Here is a 27,813-nt window from a genome sequence, read left to right as displayed (position 1 = left end):
CTGTCCTGACCTTCTGTACCTGTGTTCTCTTCGCCATTCATGTGTTCATCGTAGTGCTGCTTCCACCTTTCGATCACCTCGCGTCCATCCGTCAAGATGCTCCCATCCTTATCCCGTCACATCTCAGCTCCCGGCACGAAGCCTTTGCGGGATGTGTTGAGCTTCTGATAGAACTTCCGCGTTTGTTGAGAACAGTACAGCAACTCCATATTATGGCATTTCACCTCTTCCAGGCGGCGCTTTTTGTCCCGAAATTTGCTGTTTCCGCTTCAGTCTGTATCGTTCCAAGTTTTGTCGCGTACCATGCTGCAGTATTGCAGCCCACACTGCATTTTTCTCCTCTAAAACCTAATGGCACTCTTCGTGGAACCACTCGTTTCTCGAGCTCCGTTCCACATATCCGACAATGCTTTCGTTAATGGCTGCTGTGACTGTCCTGCAGCAGTCCTCAAGAGGGGCCCTATCCAGCTCGCCCTCATCCGGAAAATCTGCCTCAAGATGCTGCTCGTACGCATTGGCGACATCAGGTTGTTTCAGTCGCACTAGATTGTACCGATGGGGGTGTCGGTACCGTACATCGTTGATGACGGATAGTTTTGGGCGCAGTTTCACCATCACCAGGAGTCAATGTTAGCACCACGATAGGTTCTGACGTCGGCTATGTCCGAGAAGTACCGTCCATCGATCAAAACGTAGTTGATTTGCGATTCTCTCTGTTGAGGTGATCTCCAGGTGTACCGATACGGGAGACTGTGCTGGAAATAGATGCTATGAATGGCCATATTCTTGGAATCTATCTGTCCTAGGCCGTTCTCGTTCGTCAGCCGGTGAGCGCTGAACTTTCCAATCGTCGGTCTGAACTCCTCCTCCTGGCCAATCTGAGCGTTCAGATCACCTATGATGATCTTGACGTCATGACTTGGGCAGTGGTCGTACTCGCGTTCGAGCTGCACGTAAAATGCGTCCTTGTCATCATCAGTGTTTCTGGAGTGAGGGCTATGCACGTTTATGATGCTGAAGTTGAAGAACCGGCCCTTGTGCCTCAACTTGCACATTCATTTGTTGATCGGCCACTACCCGATCACGCGCCTTTGCATATCACTCATCACTATAAAAGCTTTTCCCAGCTCACGTAGATGGTATGATTACCTCTAAACGTTCGCACCATCGAACCTGCCCAGCACATCTCCTGCGCGCTGCAGGATGCCGAAACTGCGAATCTTCAGTACATCGGAGAGTATGTGAGTACTTCCAATGAAGTTGAGAGATTTGCAGTTCCACGTACCGACTTTATAATTGCTAGTCCATTTCAGTCGCTGGTCTTCGCCGATTGTTCTAGTCCGTATGCTTTCTTTGACGTTCCTGTGCTGATGTGTTTTTTCGGTTGGCTTGCAGAGCCTGACACCAACCCCCAGGATTTCCGGAGGAGGATGACCATTCCCCCTAAATGTTCAGAGGACCATAGTGCGCAGTTTAGCTTAGAGTCTTTCTCTGGCACTCGGACGATGATCAGCCGCTCCTGGCATGGGGAACAGACGCTTTTGTGAGCCGCTCCCAACAGACGCTCCAGGTTTGTTGAAGCAAATCCCCCCTTCCCTGTCACCATACGACCAATGTTCCTACCGGGGTTGGTTGTCAGGGTCCTAGATTTCTAGTGAAAATGTTTAAGCAAGAATTAAATTTATGATAACACTCAAAATTTATTTCACATAAAAAAACTAGGAAACATCCAATTAACCTTTTTTTTACCTTAAATCAAAAATCGAAGCGATGGCATGTTTCGTTTCGACCCAAGTTTGTTTGCATAAGATGTTGGACAGAGGTAAACGAATTCACGAGTCAACGCATTAAATTTTGGTTTTTGGTTAATTCTAGAAGCATAAATTTAAGTATAATAAAAACTTTCTATTTAAAACCATAATTTTTCAATAGACTTCCATAAGCTGATTGATGTGGAAACAGTTACAAGGTTTTGTTTTTTTATTTGATCGTATGACATCAACTGAAAACAAAAACAGATCCCAATGATGTAAAACTTATTCTTATTTAACAATAATTATAAGTTACAAACTAAAATACAATTCACAACAAAAATAGAACTACAATTTTATTACTCTCCAAGTCATGAAAGTAAAACAGCTTTTAAGTTTCTCCGGATCGTTTGCGGAAAGCGTGGAAGTAGTAAAAATATGTTTATCTTTGTTTTGAAGGCGGCAAGTTAAAAAAGCGTTTTTTCTAGTTTTTGCAATAAAATAAATTTTAAATGCACTCAAAAATTTCATGTTCACCAAACTTCTATAATAAAATTTTAGCGACAAAACAAGATGTCATCACATTAAATTTCATTAATATTTTCAAAATAGAAATCAATGTAGAGGGTAATCAGAAAAATATATTTCAAACGATGTTTCTGTTGAGAAATCTACCAACTATTGGTTTGAATTTTGCTTTATATGCAAACAATATAAAAAAGTTTAATCTTCCATAGTTTTTTAGTTAATAGGTTTTGTAGGTGTAATCAAAAATTTCTGTTTCTGACAAAAAATGTGTGCTGGGAATCTAGGATCAAATATATGTTGAAAAAATACACGTTAGCGGATTAAATTTTGATTTATAGGAAAAAAAATGTTTAAAAATTGGGTTTTTCGAGGTTTTGTGAGTGTACAATGAAATTTATATTTTAACCCAACCATGCGAATTGTATTTCCGGAACTTGTTTTTTACCAGGCAAGCCATGATTTATCCCCTTAAATATTGTTACATTGCTTAATTTATACCACAAATCCGTACCAGATACACACCAAAAAATCTTAGATTTACTCGTAACGTAATTTTAGCCTCAATCACGCAAAGCCATTTCTCATGTATTATTCAATGATAAAACCCATAAACACATCTGTTTTATCCAACATTGTTACCAAAATCCTTAATATTGAACAAGAATCGTCTTCTCTTAAAGAATGTCGCATGCAAAACGGCTCAGTTTACATGATTTTCACGCTGAAAATTCAATCATAAATAATGCACATGGAATGACAAGCCGTCGATCCATCCATGTGCATTATTTTTCACACAATATTCAGCGTAGAATCATGGAAACCTAGCATGCTTGTTTGCAATTTCACTTTCAATATGCAAGAGAGCATGCAACATTGGCGAATGTTGGATGTAAGATTATGAAATGTTTCAGTTTCACTCAAAATTGCAAGCATTTTTGAATACAATGAGACCGTTTACATTATTTATCGTTGAATATTCAGTTATAATTCGTTTTACATGAATATCATAGAAAATTACGTGCCATGTAAATTTGATAATTTTTTGCTGTGTAACACTAAGAAGTACCTCTTGTTAAAAATAAACTTTGGGTATACTATCTTTTCAAATATACTTTGAATGGATATTAATCTCGAAAAGTTTATTATTCCATTGCTGCAAACATGTTTGAAATTGCTTAGAAAACAACGGAGATATGCCTTGTTAATGTCAAACTTTTAACTTTTTCTGGGCCCTTTGTTGTAAGCGTAAGTTTTCTCTCCCGTGGAAGTAAAAGGTTTGAACGTTTCCAACCAAAAATATTTTTACAACGCTTACTGTTTCCAAAGGATCAACTAGCTTTCATTTTGTTTTATAATATGCAAAATTTATTATATGGAGCTATCAGATATCGACAACACACTTTTGAGATTTTTTTGGATCCTCACCTAGACTTTTTTTTGCTGAAATTGTGTTTATTTTATGGGAACGTAACTATCGATAACAATTTTGGGACTGAAGCACAATTGTGGGATACCATGGGCGTTAACGGGTTAATGAACATATAAAATGAAAAAAAAAAATGATGAATCCATGAAAAAATCGTTGCAGAATTTCCAGTAATTATTCTGATTGAAATTGTTGTACGAACTAATCATTATATGAAACAGAAGAATTTTAATTGGAGTATAAATATTAAGGGTATGCGATATGGATTTTTTCCATGTCGATACGAAACGAAACGATACGCGGAATATCTTGCGCTGATAATGACGAAACGAAAAGAAATTTTAAAATGTTTCGTGTAACTCGATACGAAATCAAATATCTCACGGAATTTTTCGAAACGATACGAAATTTTTGAATTTGTTTCGCGGAATACACGTTTAAGTTTTTTTTTTTCTTGTCAAAAGCTGTAAATTTGACAATAGGCATAAAAAACGTCTTTTTAAATCCTCTACCATATGGAAACCTTAGAGTTGCTCAGCGGAGTCCTTACATGTTTTGGTAAGACTCTTTTCTATTTATTTGAAATCTTCTTAATAAAACTTTATAAGGTTTCATTTCAACATATCTGACATTCACACAAGGCAATGAGTGGGTTTAATTTAAATGTTACAACTAAGAAGTGGGTCGAAAAGCAGTTACAAACATTTAAAACAATCTCAAAAATATTGAGAGGAGCCCAAAATTAATTTGATTTTTAGAAATGCCTTACATTTTTTTTTAATCATGTGGATATGATGTTATGCTAATATATACCATAAAACATGGAATAATGAAATTCATTTGTTTTTGCTGTACTTTATGCTTTGTGGCTTGAATGAATGTGATTGGGGACACAAGTCGATAAGTGATCAGGAAAACACTAAACTGAGAAGCAGACTCTGTCCCAGTTGGAACATAACGCCAGAAATAAGAAGAAAAATAAGTAGAACAGAGGAATCACTGGAACATTTGCTTTAGTATATACTGGAGTATTGAATTAAATTACATTTTAAGGAATCCTTCAACACATACCTAAGAAATCAATCAAGATAAATTTAAAAGAACTGCAAAAGTAAAAAACTCCAAGTGATATTGTGGCAGCAACTTAACCAGGATTGTCTGTTGGGGTTAATTTAGAAGTTCCCAATAAATTTTCTGGAAAAACCCTGCAAAAACTGCATATTTTTAAAAATATTTGAAAATTTTGTAAAAAAAAAGTTTTGAACCTGGACTACATAGCATAGAGGAACCGCAAATAAGACTGACAAGTTCACCCATGTTCGTTCAGACAATCCGTCTTTCAATGAGCTAAATTTAATGTTTAAATTATTTTTTGTTTTCGAGATTTAGATGTGCGAAAATCAAAAAAAAAAAAAAATTGCGTTTTTCCATTGTGAAATACTTTACGTACCCCACCAAACTTGAATCTACACTACCCTCCATAAGTATGGAATCGTTGCAATACAGAGTATTCCAGCACTTTTAAGTTTAGCATCTCCCAAAATCCAGTGATAATAGTATCTTCAACTGAAATTGAAAAATCGCAGGGGCTAAAATTATTATTATTGTTAAAGAAGACCTCAAAAATATGTTGATCTAGCACCTCAGAATCACGAGATAACATTCATTTTAGGTGATGGTGCATGCAATGCATGAATCAAATTTATAACTGATTTGTGATTTTTTCTAAAATAAATCATCAAAATCGATCGAAAGATGGCGAAATTAAAGAATTTTTAAACTTGATGTCGGTATTGAAAAGGTTAAGACCTTTGCCTTGCATTTTTTTAAATTGGGGGTCGTGAGGAAATTATGTCACGTTATAATAGGAGAGAGGAGTTGGTGGTGTGGTACAGCGTGAATAAACCTAGATTCATTTTTCGATATAAAATAATGTATACATCTTCCTTGTTTAAGGTGAATATAAATCGAAGGCATACCTCAGAATTTCAAGAGCACAAATCTAACGAACCCGACAGCGGTTCAAGCTGAACACTTGATCGATTGGCTATCGAGTAACCAATCGAAAGAGGTTTCAGCTTGAATGGACGTCTGGTTCTTCAGATTTGTGTTCTTGAAGATTTGAAGTGTGGCTTTAGATCACTCAAATCAACGCGATTTTTCGTCGCCATCGCGTAAAAAATCAAGTTGATTTGGGAGAGCCTTTACTCATTGATACGTGCTATAAGTTTTCTCTTCTATTCCCCCGCTGTTCTTATGCAGAGTTAAAAGTGACGTCATAGCGGGAAAGCAACAGAGAGAACTAATGCGCGCATCAATAACCTGCACCACCTGAGCAAATCCAGAACATCAGGGACTCACGCTCCGCAGCTTTTTTTGACATTTACAAACAATTTTTGCGATGTATTAAGGCCGCACGGGACGTCTTCATAATCACCCTGTCCATTTGAAGAACCAAATCTTAAGAACCACTCCATATATCAATGCGAAAAATGTATCACTTTGATTCTATACATGTAGTGCTCAACCTAATAAATTTTCAGCTTCATCGGTTCACTAAAACTCGAAATTTGCTTCCACAAAGTTTTGATGATAATTGTTAGAGTGAGACAAAAGATAGGAAAATAACACGGTCTCCCGTGTCACCTTAAGGGGGCAGGATCCGTCATTAATTTCGGAATTTTTCAAAGCAGTTTTTTCATTCAAAATCAAGAAAATTTACAGAAAAATGTGATCACTGTATCATGTTTTCCAACTGAAACATAGTGAACACATTTTCATCGACAAATTTTTAGTTTTGAGCAGAAAAACTGCTTTTGAAGTTTCGATGATGACGATGATTATGATGACGGAGCGTTGATCGTTAACGGATTTGATCAAAAGGACACGCGATGTTCCCCGGAGGAAACCGTGGTTTTGCTCTCTTCATTCTTATGGAAGATAACATTGCGGTAGTTCATCAAACGCAGTTGTTCCTTTCCTGGGCTATTCGCCGCGAGGAATTTAGGGCAAATGGGCGTTTTTGGAAACATTACAATGGCAGTGCAGTCATCATATCCTGCGGACCAGTCAATACTACAGTCATCCCACAGTTATGGATAGCACACAGATATGGATCAAAGTTGGATTAAACGGAGAATATCTCTTCAAATAGAGTAGCAATTACGCAGAACCCATTTTACCTACGCGAACCATAAATCTATACAGCATCGCAATCAACAATAACACGCTTAAACACATTTGTTCCATTCGTAGGAAATAAAATGTCATACATATGCCTAGAAGCGTTGATTCATATCTGTGGGGCATTGAAACCCATACCACAGTTAAGAAGGTGAAACATATCGGAATCCAAAGATGGCCGGCAAAATGGCCGACTTGTGCCCCTACTCACGTTTTCAAAGGCACTAAACTGGAGAAATAGCTGGCAAACGTTTCCGATCTTCTTATTTTAAGCTTTCTGCTAGTGCACAAAGCCAAAATAAAAAGTTCACTGTTGTTGGATGCTTTCTTCGCGAGATTTGTGCCCTTGAAGTTTTAGTACAACATAGAAGTTGATTCCAAACTGTTTCACCTGAATCTAATGTCGTTTTCGTTTTTAGGAACTGGGTCGGTGATCAACACGTAAACAAACCAACGTCAAGCAAATTGTGGTTCGGTCGAACCTGAACCGGGTTGGGGTTGAAACTGTGATTCAGAACGGGTTGCGCCAGTTCCAACCTAGGTTCAAAAACGAATTCGACATAAGATAAGACGATTCCTAAAGAAACGCCTAAACGTATGCTTTCACTAGCACACCATTCGTTTGCCTCGCAGATAATTTGCTGTTATAGTGTTCTGATCCATGATATGAGTAGATTTGATTCATAATACGGACCCATTTTTGACTGTAGCTAGGAGTAGAAGCGAACGCTTTGCCTTTTTTTGTTCGAAATTAAACTCGAATTTCGCGAAATTCCGTTTTATTCCGTTTGTTTTCAATTTTCTGTGGAAATATTTTAACAATTTGGCGAAACGAAACGAAAAAGCAAAATACAAATTTCGCCTGTGCAAGTTCCACGGAATTCCGCGGAATTTCGTTTCGAAGCGTATTTGACGGTATCATTCGGTATTTCGCATACCCTTAATAAATATGTTGTTGTTAGTAAATATTTTGAACAAAAATCCTTCGTGAACATTTTTAACGACGCCTCAAATAGATGCTGCGAAAAGCTGAGGATCGTGGGATCCAATCTCACCAGTCGAAGTTCTTTTCGTAATGGAGATTTTCACTACTTCCCAGGACATAAAATATCTTCGTGCCTGTCACACATGCGAAAATAGTCAATCGGCAAAGAAAGCTCACTGTGGAAGTGCTTTTAAGAACAATTAGCTAAAGAGCAGGTTCTCTCCCAGTTGGGTCGTAACGCAAGGAGGAAGAAGAAAAATATGATGGAAAATATCGAAGAACAAATAAATTTAACACGATATGAACAACTACTTTATGATGCTGCCGATCAAGAGGTTAACTAAAAGTGATCTGAGTATCTACTAATCAAATATCTTCTTTCTATATACTCCTACAGCTAATAGTTGGAAACACAACTGAGCGCCAGCAGCCACAGCAGTCTGAGTTCGCCGGACTCAACCTCGAAGGGCTGGGCACCGGTGACGATGGGAATAACGATGGCGACGACGACGACGATGATGACGACAGTCTGGTCACCTTCGGTTGACCAACTTCATCCAAAAATGCTTCCAATTGTACAGTGACTAGAAGAGTTCAGGAGACAAACTTAAAAAAGAAAAATACTACCAAAGTCAATGCAAATCGCTAAACGCAAATATGTAGTTAAACAAACTGAAACAAATCAAAATCTAACCAAGTCATGCAAAAGCAAGAACAGTGTAAAGTTTGCAGAAAAAAGTTGAGTTCAGTATTTACTTCGTTAACTTCGGCAAAATTCGGTTGCAACCAGATCACGGAGCGTGCTGTGCGGTCAGCGTGGAACGCATCATTCTGCAAAACTCGACAAATTGGCTTACGATTGTTACTAGGACTTCTGAAATCAAAAAGCATAGGTTTGCGTTCTCTATTTGGTGGTTCTAAGTTGGTATCGAGTACTGGGAGCTGAATTAAAATGCATCACGTGCATTCTCACGAAGAGGGTAGGGCTACTGAAAAAATCGAGCGATGAAAAATGGAATTGACGGTAGCAAACGTGCAGAACAACCCTTACGAGGGAGAAAAGCTATCACTGACTGTAACCAGCAAACAGTGGGATAAAATGAACCCAAAACGGGACCTAATTCATTAGACATCCACAAACAAAGATTTTCGACATCTGTGGGGTAATTCAAGTAAGTCAGACATGAAAACATTTAATAATATTGGTCCCTAAATGCTGCATAGAGGAACACCAGCTCTTACAGGAAGTCTTGCAGACTCGGATTTTTGATAATTAAAATTAAGTGTACGATTTGACTGATAACTTTGGATTGTTTTAACAATGTATGTTGGAAAACTAAAATTTCAAAAAGTTTGTTGATGGAGGAAAGCAAGCTTATTGGATGATAGCTGGAAGCATCTGCAGGATTTTTGTTCGGTTTTAAAATTGGTACAACCATGGCATTTTTCCATTTGCCAGGAAAATGTCCCAACTAAAAACATATGTTCAAAATATCACGGTATTTGCTGACATTTTCTTTGATGTAAAAGTTTTATCATCGTCTGGGATTTTCATATTTTTAATTTTTTTAATAATAGTTCTTACTTCTTTCACATCAGTCTCAAACGAATTTTCGAAAACATTCTCTTGATTGAGAATATTTTCGAAGTCCTGAGTAACTTGATTTTCAATTGGACTAGTAATTCCTGAATTAAAATTGTGCGCACTTTCAAACTACATAGCAAGTTTTTGAGCTTTTTCACAATTTCTTAGCCATAATTTGTTTTCCTCTTTCAATGCCGGTATTGGCTTCTGAGGTTTTTTCAAAATTTTAGGTTATTTCCAAGAAGTGAACAACAATCAGCCACATGAATTAGATGCCCTTTTTTGTCCATTTATCCCACTGTGCGTCGGTGTGAACGGGCTAGAAGCAGCGAGAAGACGAAGCAAACTCTATTAAAAGTTTGAAATAATTTGTAAATAATATTAATGTAAAAAACAACTACACCGGGTAATCGAAATGGGGGAAGGGGTGCGGAAGGGAAGCAAACACTTCTACCGCTGCTGAGACGAGACTAGTTGCGCAAGCACGGCAGATGGTGGATGATGCTGCGGAGGAAAATTGTAGCAAATAAATTTCAAGCTGAGAAGACTATAAAAAAGGTGATAGCTGCTGCTGGTTACTTCTTCCAGGGGGTCTGGGAAAGGGCAGAAAGCAGTTCGTGAAAAGCTTGTTTGTAGGAGAGTGAAAGCATAAAAAATCAAGAGAGCGAGAAGGGCAGGAAGTTTTTTACAGACAGCAGGTTGCTAGCTAGAACAGGAAGGTTGTAACGTGGTGAAGGATAGGGGGAGGGAGAACTCTTAAATTCAGTTCACATGGATAGGACAGGTGGAGAAAGAGTGGTCGGAGACGAAGATGAGACACTACTGAATAAGCATCGTGGATGGTAGTTTGATAGAGTATAAATTGTTAGAAAATGACCCTGCGGCGGTGGCAATGGATGGTTGGAAGGCATGAGTTGAACTTTTGTTGAATGGTTTTTATTCTTCGAAAAAGGACCTTTTTATTGTTTTTTTTTAACATATGTTCGGTTGAATTGAGCGTATGAATGAATTTCTTAATGATGAAGTAAGTTTGCAAAGAGCAAAAGTGAATAAATAATTCTTTCAAACCAATCCTTAGGTCCTCTTTGTTAGAAATACAGAATTCTAAGTAACTTCTAAATCGTTCAATTTATCTCTCAACATAAGCTTTTCTATCCTGATTAATGGCAACACAAACTTACAAAAGATCCAAAAATTTCCATTCCGTCTAATGTATGAATTTTGTGCTTATTTAAATTTCCCGAGACTGGCTCATCCCGTATATAGAAATGGACAGGGGGGAGTAGGTGATATGAAAGGAAGGAGGAGGAGGAGGGGGGAGTTACATTGTATAGATAAAAGAGACGAATAATATGCAAGTTTCGTATCGAGGTTCAAGGGGTCGTAATGATGGGGCATGTGGTAATTTCGTATTACAGGTTCAGTGTCTTACCAGGGGTCATACTGAGGTAAAGAGTTCAGCCTTTCTTTGAAAAAATATTATCTATCGTTCCTCTACCGCGTCATTTTGGAGGGTGCTGTCAATACCGGTGATCTCATGGTTATTCTTAAGTGCTCCAGCGTAGAACAGTTTATCAGAAAATATTCGACAGTGTTTCGTGGCCCGCATGCCTCGCATTGGCGGTGTAAACTGCCTCCTATGCAACCCGTGTCGTGTGACAGCCGTGTATGTCCAGAACGCAGCCGAGAGAGGACGACCTGTTCTACAAACAGGTTGGCCTTGCCATGTAGTCTTCATGTTTTTTATTTTGCGGAAAAAAACAACCCTTTGTTCCGATGCCATTTTGCAGATTAGGCGGTCCGCAGCCTTCCTTAGCCGAGTGGTTAGAGTCCACGGCTATAAAGCAAAGCCAAGCTGAAGGTGTCTGGACTCGATTCCCGGTCGGTCCAGGATCTTTTCGTTATGACAATGTCCTTGACTTACCTGTGCATAGAATAGGGGAAGTGGTGGTAAAATGAACACCACACCTTTTATCGAGAAAAAACAAATTTAGATGAATTTTTATCACGCACGGACGATTTATAGCATAAATCAGAGTGTTCGAGTTGATACGTAGGTCAATTGAAGTAAAAATATCAACACAAACTAAGATTTTAGAAAATCACGTTTGAAAATTAGAACTGACGTAACTTTTAGCTCGGAAGACTTGAGGGTTTTCAGTGAGGTGAATATCGTTATGATATGAGTTCAAATCTGATACCTTTAGAATTATTTTTGAATGGGTTACAATCAATAATGGATATATTTTTGGTAAGGCAATACAAATTTTCAGAAATATTTGTTTTGCTCACGTTTTTGCATGATGTTCATTTTACCACCAACAGCTGCTCATTTTACCTACATAGTGCAGCTAAAATGAACATTTACGTCGTGTTTTGCTAGCGACAAAAATATGTAAAAATTCAGCTATTTTAGTCTGAACTCGTGTCGCTGCTATAGATTACATCCCTGTTTTTGATGGTGTGGGATAGAACTATACAAATTCCTCGTTTTTCTATCAGAAACAAGATGATTTCCTTAAGGTGTTCATTTTACCACCCCTACCCCTATCATTGTACTTCTCATACGATATACGAATGCGAAAATGGAAACTTTGGCAAAGAAAGCTCTCAGTTAATAACTGTGGAAGTGCTCATAGGAACACTAAGCTGAGAAGCGGGCTCTGTCCTAGTGGGACCGTTAACCCTCTAATACCCAAATTTTTATTTTCGATTTAAATATTATTTTTGGTTATCTAAAATCGTTCTAAACACGTTCTGGGCAATTATTTGTTTTTATTCGTGAATTTTTGAATTTTGGTTTTTGATTTTTATAATTTTTATTTTTGAACATCCCTAGCTTTTTTCATTTTTTTTTGAAGCCTTTTCTGGTTGTTGATTTTTGGCAATAATAAAAATTTAAATTTTTGCGGTACTTTTAAAAATATTAAATTTTAATTTTTTTTTCGGAGCGTATTTTATTTTCCGTGTAACTAACGGAAAAACAGATTTGAAATTATTTTGATACCACCAGGCTCTTCTTTTGTGATAGGTCGATCGTAGAAAAATATAAAAGGTATGATTTTTTATATTACACGTTAAATTAACCCCGGGCATTTATAGGTTATATAAGAATACAATTTTTCAAACAATTTTCAAAAATACAAAAAAGTTTCAAAAGTCATAAAAAACTTTTCTTATATGCGTGTTATGAGTCAAGGTTTAAGCCAAAAATAAAATAATTTTGATTTCCGAGCTACGAAAAAATACACAAAATTCCAAAGTGTACCCCGTCTAAAGGCGGGGTTGGGTATTAGAGGGTTAATGCCAAGAGAGAAGAGCTCGCTCATTGCCAAAGGTGTAGCAGTGACCGGGGACCCACATGAATGTAACTAGTAGATGGGATATCCAAGGCTGCCTGGATTCTCTGTATGTAAGGGTTTGCAATTGCAGACAGGACACTGTCCAAGTCACTGACGACTAGCATCAAGTAGTCGCATGGCTAAAAATATGGCTGCAGCTTCAGCCGAGAAAACGAAGCACTGATCAGGGAGAGAGATTTCTGCAGATCCGACTGTGAATGCCGAGCCTGACCCGCTCCGCCAGCTTGAAGCCGTCGGTGTATCGGACCTCTTCTTCTTCTTCTTGGAATAACGTCCCCACTGGGACAGAGCCTGCTTCTCAGCTTGTTTTTCTTTTGAGCTCTTCCACAGTTATTAACTGAGAGCTTTTGTTGCCAAAGTTGCCATTTTGGCATTCGTATATCATTTGGCAAGTACGATGATACTCTAGGCCCAGGGAAGTCAATGAAATTTCCATTACGAAAAGATCCTGGACCGACCGGTAATCTAACCCAGACACCTTCAGCATGGATTTACTTTGTAGCCGCCAGTGTTTCCAGTAGGTTATTCTGTGCACGGCTGGTAATTTCTATTCAAATCACAGCGTCGGCCACCGGCCCCGGAGCGCGGGCGCTGCGCGTACTTTTGGAGGGTATGCTACGGATCAAGTTGACGTGCTTTGTACATTCCTTAACAACGAGAAAGTGGTTGTAGAAAGAAGGTTTTCGATCAAGCGTCAATCAGCACCTTAAGGTCTTCTTCAAGGCGACCGTCTTTCCGTTGGCCGTGATCGGTGTTTTTGCTCGGCGGTGAGTTGCAGATGTGCAATCTTGAGCTTTTTTCGGGGGCGATGTCAAAGCCCATGTTGCCAGCCTTATTGGCGACGGCATTCACTGGCGCTTGCATCTTCAGGCAGATTTAACGGGGATGTTGTCCAGTGACTAGGATCAAGAGGTCGTCTGCTTATACTAGTTTATGTATACTGTTTTCGATAGCACCGGAAAGAGCCTACTCATGGCCACGATTTCTGCATGTTCCTGCGCCTTCATTGCGTCGTCGAGGATACTTCCGAGGTTCGTTAGGTAAGTCCCAGTACCATACCTTAGCTAGAATGCATGCTAGTGGTAACCCAGTCGGCCATTGTACTCAAGGTGCTCCATCAGCCGACGATTTGCCATCCGTTTTGCAATTTTGTTTGCACAGCTGGTGAGTGCTGGAGGTACTGTTAGTTGGTCCGGAACTCTTGGATATGGAGACTACAAGGCTGTGCTTCCACTCTGGTAGCGTGCCGGCAGTCCATTCTTGATTTATTAACTCTAGCAGCTTGCTTCCTAGGCTGTAACTAAGGTGTTTTAGCATGTTTCGTCTGATCCTGCAGACTTGCCCTTGACCCTGTCCTACGCCCTTAGACTCTGCCATGGAGAAGGGTTGGTTGAAAAGTTGCCCTTGGTCAGGGAGACTCGGGAAATGAATTACGCATAACTGTGGGTTGGGATAATGCTTTAAAAAGGTTGGCGGGTATTTGTCGATGGCGGGTATTTGTCGATGGCGGATATTCCATTAAAGTACTCCGTGAGGGTATCGGAGCTGAACTCATAAAGATGGGTCCGGAAAGGCTGGCCATTTGTCTGCACCGGCTGATAGGCACAATGTGGGAAACAGAACAGCTACCGGAGGAGTGGAAGGAAGGGGTAATCTGCCCTATCTACAAGAAAGGCGACAAGTTAGATTGTGAGAACTTTCGAGCGATCACCATTCTAAATGCGGCCTACAAAGTATTATCCCAGATCATCTTCCGTCGTCTGTCACCTGTAGTAAACGAGTTCGTGGGAAGTTATCAAGCCGGCTTCGTTGACGGCCGATCGACAACGGACCAGATCTTTACTGTACGGCAAATCCTCCAAAAATGTCGTGAATACCAGGTCTCAACGCATCACCTTTTCATCGATTTTAAGGCGGCATACGACAGTATCGACCGCGTAGAGCTATGGAAAATCATGGACGAGAACAGCCTTCCCGGGAAGCTCACGAGACTGATAAGAGCGACGATGGAAGGTGTGCAAAATTGTGTGAAGGTTTCAGGCGAACATTCCAGTTCGTTTGGATCCCACCGGGGACTACGACAAGGTGATGGACTTTCGTGCCTGTTGTTCAATATTGCGCTAGAAGGTGTTATGCGGAGAGCCGGGCTTAACAGCCGGGGTACGATTTTTACGAGATCCAGTCAATTTGTTTGCTTCGCGGATGATATGGACATCGTCGGCCGAACATTTGAAAAGGTGGCAGACCTGTACACCCGCCTGAAACGCGAGGCAGCAAAAGTTGGACTGGTGGTGAATGCGGCCAAGACAAAGTACATGCTAGCTGGTGGGGCCGAGCGCGACAGGGCTCGCCTAGGTAGCAGTGCACAGTGGTCCAGGAATCAGTTTTACGCGGAAAGATGCATTTTGAGCTTTAGAATGAAACATTAGACAAAAACGGTCTTCTACAAAGTTGTTTGTATTAGTTAAGCCCTTTGTTTGGTGTTATTGAAAATTAGGGTGGACCACATTTTCATAGAAATTGTGTAACTAACTTTCTTATTTGTAGAAATTATATTATACATGCTTCAGCAAAGTTATAGACCATTCAATTTCAAGCAACTTTGCCAAAAAAAGTTTTTTTGTATCTCTTAAATTGACTGATTTAGAGCTTTTTTCCAGCAGTGACATAGGGTGGTCCGAACAAAACTGGTTTTCTGGCTCTAGAGTTTTCAATTCAAATTTCTCATAAAAGTAGTCTATGAAACACTTTTAGAGCTTTAAAAAATGCGTAATTTGGTGAGTGAAGAAACTCGCTATCTCCTTCCGTTTAGGAGTTATTGTTGTTTTTCTCTCGAAAACATGCCTACTTTGATTGTGAATATCTCTGGTTGGGGCAAATATAAAAAATATCTTTTGACGGCATTCAAAAGACAAAATAAAATTGTATATTATATCAAAAAATTACAGATGTGTTATTTTTGTAACTCTAATAAAATGCCTTGAAAAACAAAGGATTTCAAGCAGAAAAACTTCAATAACTTTTGAACTAAAATAGATATCATCAATATTTTTGCATGAAAAATTGCGTTTTGTTAAGTTCTTAAAGTCGTTCATAGACTGCTTTGACGAGAAATCTGAAATAAGAAAGATAGGGCTCTAAAACTATTTTGAAGATTTTTATAGTATGTATTTCTTTATTATTTTGCATTTTGAGCATGAAAATGAAATTTTAGACAAAAATGATCTTCTACAAAATTGTTTCTAAAAATGTAAGCTTTCATACTGTGTCATTTGAAACTAGGGTGGTCCACAATATCACACATATCATAAGATCAACTTTTTTATTTGCAAAAATACTAGTATACGCTCTAAGGCAAAGCGGTAGAACTTGAAATTTTGATCAACTTTGCCAAAAAAAGTTTTTATGTAGCTCAAAATTTGACCAATCTAGAGCATTTTTTCCTAATCATCACAGGGTGGTCCAACAAAAATAAGTTTTTCAACTCTAGTTTTTTATATATTATTTTCTCGTCAAAGTCGTCTATGAACGACTTTTAGAACTTAACAAAACGCAAATTTTCATGCAAAAAGATTGTTGATATCTATTTTAGTTCAAAAGTTATTAAAGTTTTTGTGATAAAAAATATTTGACTTTCAAGACGTTTTATTAGAGTTACAAAAATAACACATCTGTAATTTTTTGATATAATATACAATTTTATTTTGTCTTTTGAATGCCGTCAAAAGATATTTTTTATGTTTGCCCCAATCAGAGAAATTCACAATCAAAGTAGGCATGTTTTTGAGAGAAAAACAACAATAACTCCTAAACGGAAAGAGATAGCGAGTTTCTTCACTCACCAAATTACGCATTTTTCGAAGCTCTAAAAGTGTTTCATAGACTACTTTGATGAGAAACTTGAATTGAAAACTCTAGAGCCAGAAAACCAGTTTTGTTCGGACCACCCTAGGTCACCTTAGGAAAAAAGCTCTAAATCGGTCAATTTAAGAGATACAAAAAAACTTTTTTTGGCAAAGTTGCTTGAAATTGAATGGTCTATAACTTTGCTGAAGCATGTATAATATAATTTCTACAAATAAGAAAGTTAGTTACACAATTTCTAGGAAAATGTGGTCCACCCTAATTTTCAATAAAACCAAACAAAGGGCTCAACTAATACAAACAACTTTGTAGAAGACCGTTTTTGTCTAATGTTTCATTCTAAAGCTCAAAATGCATCTTTCCGCTTAAAACTGATTCCTGGACCATAGTGCAGTGTTACGATAGACGGGGATACGTTCGAGGTGGTCGACGAGTTCGTCTACCTTGGATCCTTGCTGACGGCTGACAATAACGTTAGCCGTGAAATACGGAGGCGCATCATCAGTGGAAATCGGGCCTACTATAGCCTCCAGAAGAAGCTGCGGTCAAAAAAGATTCACGCCCGCACCAAATGTACCATGTACAAAACGCTCATAAGGCCGGTAGTCCTCTACGGGCATGAAACGTGGACGATGCTCGAGGAGGACTTGCAAGCACTTGGAGTCTTCGAACGTCGGGTGCTTAGGACGATCTTCGGCGGTGTGCAGGAGAACGGTGTGTGGCGGCGAAGGATGAACCACGAGCTCGCCCAACTCTACGGCGAACCCAGTATCCAGAAGGTGGCCAAAGCTGGAAGGATACGATGGGCAGGGCATGTTGCAAGAATGTCGGACAGCAACCCTATAAAGATGGTATTCGCTTCGGATCCGGTTGGTACAAGAAGGCGTGGAGCGCAGCGAGCTAGGTGGGCGGATCAAGTGCGTATCGATTTGGCGAGCGTGGGGCAGAACCGAGGATGGAGAGATGCGGCCACGAACCGAGTATTGTGGCGTGAAATTGTTGATTCAGTGTTATCTGTGTAGATGTTAACTAAATAAAATGAATGAACTCCGTGAGGGCTACTCCGTCGTTCTTGAGGGAAAAACCTTTGACTCGGCGTTTGCCCTGAATGCTGTTGATTTTCCTTTACAACTCCGAAGATGACTGGTCTTCATTTATTGTGTTGAGGAAGTCGTTCGAAGATTTCTCCTTGGTTTCTCTGATGATTTGCCGGCATTCGTTCTAGGTGGCTTCACAGAAAAAAATATTTAATTTTCAATGTGATGTAAACTGACGTCTACTGTAAAAATAAACCAAATTCGTGTGTTGTTACAGCATCATGTAAATTTAAATGAATATACATTTAATTTTCAACTAAAAATGGATGAATATTACATGATCGTGTAAATTTAAAGTGAATTCGATTGAAAAATAATGGATTGGTCGTTGAAATTTAGGTTTATTTTGATGCTCCAAATATGTGCATGAAAATAAACTTAAATTTACAACATATTTTTAGCTGTGTTGGTAGCATTTTTTGGCCGTCTTAAGGTCGGGGTGCTCAGCGGGCAGGTTCTTTTTCGACCTTTTAAATGCGCGCTGAGTCTTTCTGCGAGTTTTCGTAGCCGTCTTCGTTTCGGAAGACCACCAGTGGAGAGCCCTTCTACCCGAGTTTGGGCTAGTCTTCGGGGTGAACTTTTCTGCCGATCCGGTAACTAGGGTAGTTAGGTCCGTGATTGAAGTTGGGGAGGTTTGTTCAATTCCGAAGTCAATGTCATATTGGAACTGAGCCCTGTCGGCCCGGTCATAGGTCCAGTGAGGTCGCCGAGAGGTTTGCAGGCTGATTGATTTGTCGAGTCTAACCGTAATCGGATAGTGGTCACTACTCTGGGTATCCGTTTCCACGGACCAAAGGAGACGACTAGTGATGGAGGCAGAAGCAAAAGAAACGTCTATTGCCGTCTCTGTTTGCCCGTGGATGAATGTAGGGGTCCAATCATTCAGAATCGTCAAGTTGTTGTTACATGAGATGTCGACGACACATTTTCCTCTGGTATTATCGGTTCGGCTGCCCCATTGGTGCCTATTGACGTCACCATAGGGCTGGAGATATTGAGTAAGATTTTTTCCAGTTGGTTCCTTAGATCCGGATGCTTTCCATTCGGGAGGTAGATGGAAATAATCGAAACAGAAAAAGGGCCAGGGGAGCCTGACCGCGATAATTGGGAGGTCGGTATCGAGATCAATGTCTTTGGTCGTAATTCCGACTGCTACCGACTGGTAAATGTTAGCACCGGTTTAGTGAACGACCTATATCTCTTGCCTAAGGTGTTGTACATCGTCGCCGGGCTGGTGCGGTGTATTTCCTGGATTGCCAGGGCAACCGGTTGAAAATCATGTGCCAGAACTTCCAAATCGTGCAAGTTGTGGTGGAAACCGTTTATGTTCCACTGGACAGCGAGGGTGGTAGAGCTTTGATGAATAACACGCTTGGAGGTGGAGGTTGTTGATCGCAGACGGGCCCAGGAAGACCCTGTGCGGGGACCTGGTCGTGTTTTGGGTGGGACTTACCGCCTGGACTAGATGATCAAGGGAGCCCAGGCAGACCCGGTTCGGGGTTGGGAGGTGAACTCATATGGTCTGTTATCGACGACCGATTAGATGGGCCATCAGTTGGCAGTAATTGTTGATCGCGCTTTCTGATCATTCGATCGTAGTGATCCGCGTTCGTGGCTTCCCACTCCGGGAAACAGGGAGGCAAGGGATTATTAGTTATCATTGGAGTTATTTCGGCTGGGTATCTTACCGGTTTGTTCCGAGTTTTGGGAGGGTTTCAACGAAGCCTACATGGATGTTCTGGTCTGTGTAACAATTCTGTTGGAGGTGAATCAGCCACACTACCATAGCCCCGGCTGATTGTAGTGGTTTCTTTTTCACCAGCAGTTATCTTGTTCTTGATGGAGTTGGTTGAATCTGGCGAGGTTGTACTCGGGGAAGTTGGACACGAAGATGTTGGACACGAAGAAGTTAAACTCGTAGACAGCATGCAAGTTGTACTCGAAGTCAGCTTATTGATGACAATTCCTTCAATGTCCTTAGGGGGACGGGTTTTTACACCCTTGTGCGTTCCTTTTCCAGACCGGAAGGGATGACAAGGGTAGTCCGTCGGTTCCGGTACAGAAATGGCTTCCGGTCTGTCGGGGCCTTTTCTGTCCCGACCGACCGTCCTCTGAGCATTGCGGGGTACAGGTTTTTAAACCCTTGTGTGTCCCGTCAGCTACAGAGACACTCGGGTGTTGAAGACTGTCCTTCAGTACCGGTTGGGGTGTAGCTTCCGCACTGACGGGGCCCAGACTACCCGAGGTTCCCGCTGGTGATGAGTTGGTTGAGGGATTGTTCGTGGATGGATTTTGTGGTTTCTCGTAGTGGAGGTTGTGCTCAGTCGACTCATTTGATCAAGTCTCGGGTTCGTTGTTTTCAGTGAATGTTGTTGTATACACACCAAAAAAATCTTAGATTTACACGTAACGTAATTTTAATTGATTGATTTGACTTTATTAACGAGATTTTTAGCCCTGGGCTAGTTCATCTCGGGACCAACGGTTTTACTTCCCTTCCGAAGGAAGTCGTCACTATAACTTTTTACGTCATAAGTGACTATGTTGGGGATGGGATTCGATCCCAGGTCCTCGGCGTGAGAGGCGAGTGTTCTAACCACTACACCAGGTCCGTCCCCCAACGTAATTTTAGCTTCAACCATGCAAAGCCATTTCTCATGTATTATTCAATGATAAAACCTACAAACACATCTATTATATCCAACATTGCTAGCAAAATCCTTAATATTGAACACGAAACGTCTTCTCTTAAAGAACGTTGCATGCAAAACGGCTTGGTTTACATGATTTTCCCGCTGAAAATTCAATCATAAATAATGCACATCAAATGACAAGCCGTCGATTCATCCATGTGCATTATATATGACAGAATATTCAGCGTAGAATCATGTAAACTTAGCAATCTTGTTTGCAATTTCACTTTCTAGATGCAAGAAAGCATGCAATATTGGCGAATGTTGGATAGAAGATCATGAAATGTTTCAGTTTCACTCAAGATTGCAAGCATTTTTGAATGCAATGAGATAGTTTACATTATGTATCGTTGAATATTCAGTTATAATTCGTTATACATGATTATCATTAAAGTTTACGTGTCATGTAAATTTAAGATTTTTTTGCTGTGTAGGAAAAGGTTCACTGATGCTTGGGTGGATGGACTGAGCGGGCGACTTGGCTAGATTGTGGCGTTGGAGTTGATGGTGTTGGCGGCGGATGCGACGCTAGCCTCACTGTCGCTACTGATGTTGTCTAGCTCAATACTGCAGTCCATGATTTCGGCGTTCTCCTCTGTTTGTTGTTCCTTCGGGGTAGACTGGTCGTTTGCAATGTGGGTACTTTTTTTGATCCATTCCTGGGCCTGGAAGAACGGCTGCAGTGTTACGTTGTCTACTGTTATCTCCTCAGTTGAGGAATGGAAGTGTGTCATGTTGGCTTTTTAAGTTTCGGCGGCCGAGATGGCGGAGCTACTTGGGGATGCTACAGGGTGACTTCTCTTGGTAAGGAGTGTTTTGATGAAGGCGCCTTTCTTCGCCAGATTGTCCTGCAGTTGTCTGACTGTGGCGGATAGCTCGGTCACCTGCCGTATTAGTTCAGCCGTGGGACTGTGATCTTTTGCGTTTTCTAGCCGGGCGTTGACGCTGCGTGTTTCTAGCGCGCGTTCAAGTTCGGCGAAGCGCTCATCCTTCCTTTTGAAGTCTTTTGAATGCTCCTCGATAGTGATACCTGTACCATCGCTAAGTTGCTTCATTAGTAGTAGTTGTTTTACTTGTTCCTGACTACGTTCCATCAGTACATACTTCAGGCCGCGGTTCTCCTTAAACGCACCGGCGATAGGGCCACCGATGCGCTTTTCAGCTGACAGACGTAGGAGGCATGGGTCGGTCGGAATTTTGCCGGTGGTTTCGGACATCTTCAGGTAGTGAAATTGCCCTAAAGTACCTTAGCGGTCCATGAAGGAGGTACTGTGTACTCCCCGTTTCTTTGGTTCGTGATTCCATTGCCGCCACCACCGGGACCCCCTGGGTCCCCTGGTCGGAGGTGGAGGCCATTCGACGACATGACGCTGCCGGGCCGGGACTAAGATGATCCAAGGATCTCCCATTCCACCGGCTTGGAAATTTACAGGGCAGAAACAGAAGTGTTACTCAATGTGATGACGAAACTTTTTGATAGAAAGTCCAAAAAGAATTTACACTTTTTGACACTTTAACACACTGGGGTTATGTAGCCTCACACAGTCGTGGGCTTCAATGAATGGTACTATGCCTGTGCCAACCGCACAATACGGAAACATAGGGTAACTACACGCGGATTTAGCTTTTCCACTGCTGTTTTTGCACTAAATTGCACCAATTTCGACTGGATTTTAAGTGAAATCACTTGTGGGTACTTATCGCTAAATAAATATGGCGAAACCGAAATCGATTATTGCGAAACACCACCAAAAATTGAAGAAAAACACCGAGCGCGTACGCGGTTGTTAGCGATAACAACAGTATCCCGAACTCGAATCAACTTCATGATCTTCCTGCTGTATATATTTTCGAGCATTCCTAAGAACATTCAATAACGATTCCTACAGAAAGTTCTCTAGGCAGTTTTATTTTCGAATTTCATCAGATATTTCTGATAGAGTTATGCAGCTAGCGCGTATTGAAACACGTCTTATTTGAGTGATTTATCAACAGGGAATGAAAAACTTATTTATTCAACATAACAAGTCAACTAGGTTACTATGTTACACCTTGCTACGCCTATGTTGCTACGATGCTATGCTACTGAGCACGTGGCCTCTCACACTCCTCCTCAACATTGGCCAGCCGTACTCCAATCGCTTCTCTCAGCTGCTTCAGTTTAACTGCTCCCAAAGGCTTGGTTAACAGATCAGCTTCCATCTTATCCGTTGGGCAATATTGGATAGTTACAATTCCGTTCTTCACAAGGAATGGATACATAGCAGTATTTAGTGTCAATATGCTTAGATTTTCGAGTGGGTCTATCTGCAACAGCAAGGGTAATACAGCTTTGATTATCTTCGTTCACACGTACTGGTAACTTCATCGACTCGCCTAGATCGTCCATCAGCTTGCGCAACCACTGCAGCTCTTGAAGACATTCTGCAAGTGCGATGTATTCCGCCTCAGTACTTGATAACGAAACGCTAGTCTGTTTGCTGCATCTCCAGTTGACGAGACCTCCTCCTAGCTTGAAAATGTAGCCGGTGTTTGACTTTCGCTCACCGATCTCTCCAGCCCAGTCTGCGTCCACGTAGCACTCCATCTCGCATGGCTCTCCTCCACCCAAGTGCAATTCATGGTCCGATGTGCCTTTGAGATATCGAAGTATTCTTTTTGCTTCATTCCAGTCCGCTGTGGTTGGATTTGAAACTCGTCGTCCAAGGATAGAAGTTGCAATTGCCACATCAGGCCTAGTATTGACGGCGATATACAACAAACATCCGATCAGGTTCTGGAACTCTCCTTGGTTCTGCATCAATTCCTCCTCCTTTTGTTGTAGAAAGCCGGTCATCATTGGAATTCTCGATGTCTTGGCATTCTCCATTCGGAATCGAGACAAAACTTTTATTATATAGCTTCTTTGATTCAATGAGTATCTTCCATTTTTCTTCCTCACTTGCAGTCCGAGGAAAAAACGTAAATCTCCCAATTCTGTTATCTTAAACCAGTGATGCATTTTGAACTGAACGCGAGCCAAAAGTGAACGGATCCCGAGCCAAATTTGCACGAGAACGCAGTAGTCAATGAACTTGCGAGCAAGAGCATGTTGTTGCTCAAGAACGGCTCGTTCAGTTGGCAATTATGATCGGAGCTCTCGCTTGTGAAACAATTGAGTGAATCACCGTAAACTTTCATGAAAGGAAAAAAACATACAGCTCTTGATATTATGCATATCAAAAAAAAGCTTCGGCATAATTTTTTGTCGTAAACCAGTCAACATTTATTGGGTTCAGTTTTTGGCTCGCACGGGTTCATATTTTTGAACTGAACAATGTTCAAGCCTACTTGATCGCTGCGTTCAACAAATTGAACTGGAACGCGAACTGAACGCGTTCAAATGCATCACTGTCTTAAACTCCTCCTTAAGCGCCGCCACCAATGCTCGATACTCGGATTCCGTTCGTATAACAACGACAATGTCATCTACATAGATCAGCAAATACAAGAATCCATTCTTCGTTCGCCGCACGTAGAGGCATGGATCCGCAGTTGAACTATGGAAGCCCAATTTCTTGAACACTCCGTCGATCCTATGGTTCCATACTCTTGCAGCTTGCTTGAGTCCATACAGACTGCGTCGTAACCTGCACACGTCGTTCACATTGCTGCTCATGAAACCCGGAGGTTGCTTCATATAGATTTCCTCCTGCAGCTCTCCATACAGATAGGCTGTCTTGATGTCTACATGGCGTACCAGCATCCGGTCCCTGCTTGCTAGCGTCAAAACGGTTCGAAATGTTGCTTGCTTTATAACAGGAGCGAACACTAGATCATAATCTGTTCCGAATTTCTGCGAAAATCCTTGAGCAACTAGTCTCGCTTTATATCTTGTCACTTGACCAGTCTCATCTTGCTTCCGCTTGTAGACCCATTTACATCCTATCGCTGTCCGACCAGGTGGTAGCTCGGTAATCTCCCATGTTCCGTTCTCTCGATGTGACGTCATCTCTTCTTTCATTGCAGCCTTCCACTGAACTTGCTCAGCACCAGATACTGCTTCTGCAAACGTCTTGGGTTCAGCTAGATCCACAGCCAGGCTTACCACTTCTTGGAACCTATCAGGCGGCACTCCAATGTTCGGCCGAGTTGATTGTCGTACTACTGCTTGTTTCATCGTGTCATCATTTAGTTGACTCTCGTCACCATCCGATAATGTTTGCTCCGCAAGCTCATAGGCTTCCTCATCATCTTCGACTTCGGGATCTTCAAACTCATCACGATGTTCAGCTACTTCCGGCACGACGTTTTCCAAATCGGTCAATTGTAGAGGAACTTCTGTTTCTTCAGTTTCATCAATTGCTGGCTTTTCCATGGAACCGTCTGGTATCTTCTTCGCTGATTCGTCCACCTCCAGGAATCTCACATCCCGGCTAATGACTATTTCTCCCGTCTTGGTGTTCAATAATCTGTACGCTTTGCTGTCGGTAGCATATCCAACAAACGTAAGCTTCACTGCCTTCGATTCAAACTTCTTACGTTTTTGCTGTGGTTTCCAAGCATACACTCCGCACCCGAACACCCTCAGGTGGCTTAAATCCGGTTTTCTTCCAAACCATACTTCGAATGGTGTGATGTCAGTCGCTTTCGTCGGAAGTCTGTTCTGCAAATATACTGCTGTATTAACTGCTTCCGCCCAAAACTTCCGCGGTAGTCCAGCGTCGAGCAGCATGCATAGTCCCATCTCATTCAAGCTTCTATTTTTTCGTTCCGCCACGCCGTTTTGCTGGGGTGCATACCCAGCCGTGTATTCTGCCTTGATACCTTCCGAAACGTAGAACGTCACTGTGAACGATATCCAAAATCTCCTTTGAAGTCTTCACAGCTTCCTTTGCAAATGTGTGTCGGGCCATTTTCCCTTCGATGCAGCATTCACACGTCAACTGTATACCACAATTCTTAACTTGCATACTAGATACCAAATTCTTCCGTTCGATTTCTCCAAGAACATCCGGATCTCTATGGCCAAGTCTGCGATGCCACAAGTGTTGACAGTCCTTATTGTGTTGACGATTTGCTACCATCAAGGAACGCGATTCTTCTACCGTATTCAGCCGGTACAGACCACTAACTCGATATTCCGTCGCAATTTCCTCACCATTGAACCACATACTGCATCGATTGGCTTCAAACATAGCACGTACACCTTTTTCCGTGAGCTTCGTGATCGACAACAGGTTTCTTTCAACGTCAGGGGCGTAGATGACCTCAGTCAGCGTAATCTTCACTTCTTTGCCTTTGCTATCAAGACACTGGATCACACAATCTCCTATTCCAGCAGTACGAATCGAGTTTCCATCTGCACCTGTCATTTCCGGACGCGCTGAACTGTCCAAACGCTGGAACGATTTGTGATCATTCGCAAGATGGGATGTCGCCCCGGAGTCCACTATCCAGGATTTCGATGCCTGTCTACGATTTCGCACCATAAACGAAAACGCCTTATTTTGGTCATCTTCATGCACTACTTTCGCCTTTTCCTTGTAGGACCTCTTCTTGGTCTTTTCGTTGGAATTATGCTCCGCAAGATAGGCCCGGCAATCCTTCTTCCGATGACCTTGAATTCCACAGAAGTAACACTGTGGCGTGTTTTGCTGCTTACCTCTGCCTCCTATCTTCAAAGCTTGTTCTTCCATTCCGCCCTTCGGTTTGGACTGCTTGTCAGCTTCGTCGATGAGTTTCATCTTCACAAATTCAAGCGTCAGATCTTCTTCTTTACGAGCTTCCAAAGCCGTCGTCAAAGGGTTAAAAGATTCCGGAAGTCCTCGAAGGATAAGTGCGACTTTCAAGCATTCTTGCATCTGGAAACCGGAACTCTCCAGTCTTGAGTAGTTCTTCAGTATATCCGCAAGATAAGCTTCCATGCTCTCTCCAACACGGTAGTTTTGATTGGTGATCTGCTTCAAAAGAGTCACTTTCTGTCCAAGCGAAGTCTTACTGTGGTATTCCTTCAACGCCTTCCAAGTCGATTTTGCCGTCGTTTCTGCCTCGATAATGGTGAATTGACTCTCTTCCACTGTAAGTTGAATTGTAGACAGAGCCTTTTCGTCACCATTCGTCCACGCGTCGGTTACTTCAGCCGGTGCTGTCCCTGGGTCGACAAATTTCCATAATTGCTCCCGTCTCAGCAACGCTTTCACCGCAAACGACCACGACTGATAGTTGGAACTGTTGAGCTTCGGGATTCGTCCCCACTCCATCACAGGATATCAACTGCTACGCTTCTTGACTTTGGATTCCAAATAATCACTCCTACTGGATTTCAAATCTGTCTAGTGGTTTTTATCTGGGCCCATAACCTGATAGAGTTATGCAGCTAGCGCGTATTGAAACACGTCTTGTTTGAGTGATTTATCAACAGGGAATGAAAAACTTATTTATTCAACATAACAAGTCAACTAGGTTACTATGTTACACCTTGCTACGCCTATGTTGCTACGATGCTATGCTACTGTGCATGTGGCCTCTCACAATTTCTACAATCTTTCCAGCTGTGTTCTTGAAAGTTCTTCATTGACTCTTAATGAGACTTAGGAATCTTTTAAGAATCTCTTCACATTCACATTGATTCACCCTATAATTAATCATGCAGTTTCCCTACAAAAAAAATCTAATGATTTCTCCAAGGATTTCTCCAAATATGTAAACAGGAATCATTCTACAGATGCATAAAAACTGATTCAGAGATTACAGGACTTTTCTTATGCTTTCTTTAGAGTTTACTATAATTTATCTATGAATGCCCTGTAGAACACGAAAATTTTCTCTGCAGAATTCGTAGGATTTTTTCAGAATATTGTTTCTTGGCTTCAACAAGTTTCTACAAGGGATATTCTTAGATTTCGCCCTGACAGGATTGCGGGTTGCCTCAATAGTACCCTCGAGAACTATGTTGAAAAGCAAATTAGTAACTGTGTCTGCTTGCTTCAATCCGTCTAACGTCACAAACGAGGTTGACAGCTCGTCTGCAATACGAACACTTTATTTCGAACCATCCAGCGTTGCACGTATCAGTCTAATTAGTCTCGCCGGAAAACCATTTTCAGACATTATCTGCCACAGTTCATTTCTTCTCACTGAATCGTACGCTGCCATTAAATCAATTAATAAGGCCCTCACGACCAGCCTGTAATTCGCTGTAGAAGGAGTCCTTGAGTGATCTTAGTCTGCTAAACAACTTGCGTGACAATATTTTGTACGCCGAACTCAGTAGGGTGATCCCTCTGTGATTTACGTACTCCAGTCTATGTCCTTCCTAGTGAATTGGGCGTATGAGGCCATCCAACCAACCGGCAGA

General features: G+C 41.2%; 1 protein-coding gene across 1 annotated transcript in view; it reads left to right on the top strand.

Moving 5' to 3' along the window:
• LOC5564829 (carbonic anhydrase-related protein 10) overlaps window positions 1-9,079 on the top strand; it is a 411,830-nt gene extending 402,751 nt beyond the window's left edge. The window contains exon 8 of the mRNA XM_021841520.1: window positions 8,271-9,079. Coding sequence (XP_021697212.1) covers window positions 8,271-8,293 — 23 coding nt within the window. The 3' untranslated portion in view covers window positions 8,294-9,079. The remainder of the gene's footprint in view (window positions 1-8,270) is intronic.
• Window positions 9,080-27,813: the final 18,734 nt, after the last annotated feature.

The sequence above is a fragment of the Aedes aegypti genome, chromosome 1, assembly GCF_002204515.2.
Source record: "Aedes aegypti strain LVP_AGWG chromosome 1, AaegL5.0 Primary Assembly, whole genome shotgun sequence".
Classification (NCBI taxonomy): domain Eukaryota; kingdom Metazoa; phylum Arthropoda; class Insecta; order Diptera; family Culicidae; genus Aedes; species Aedes aegypti.
This window is presented reverse-complemented; position numbering and strand designations above follow the sequence as displayed.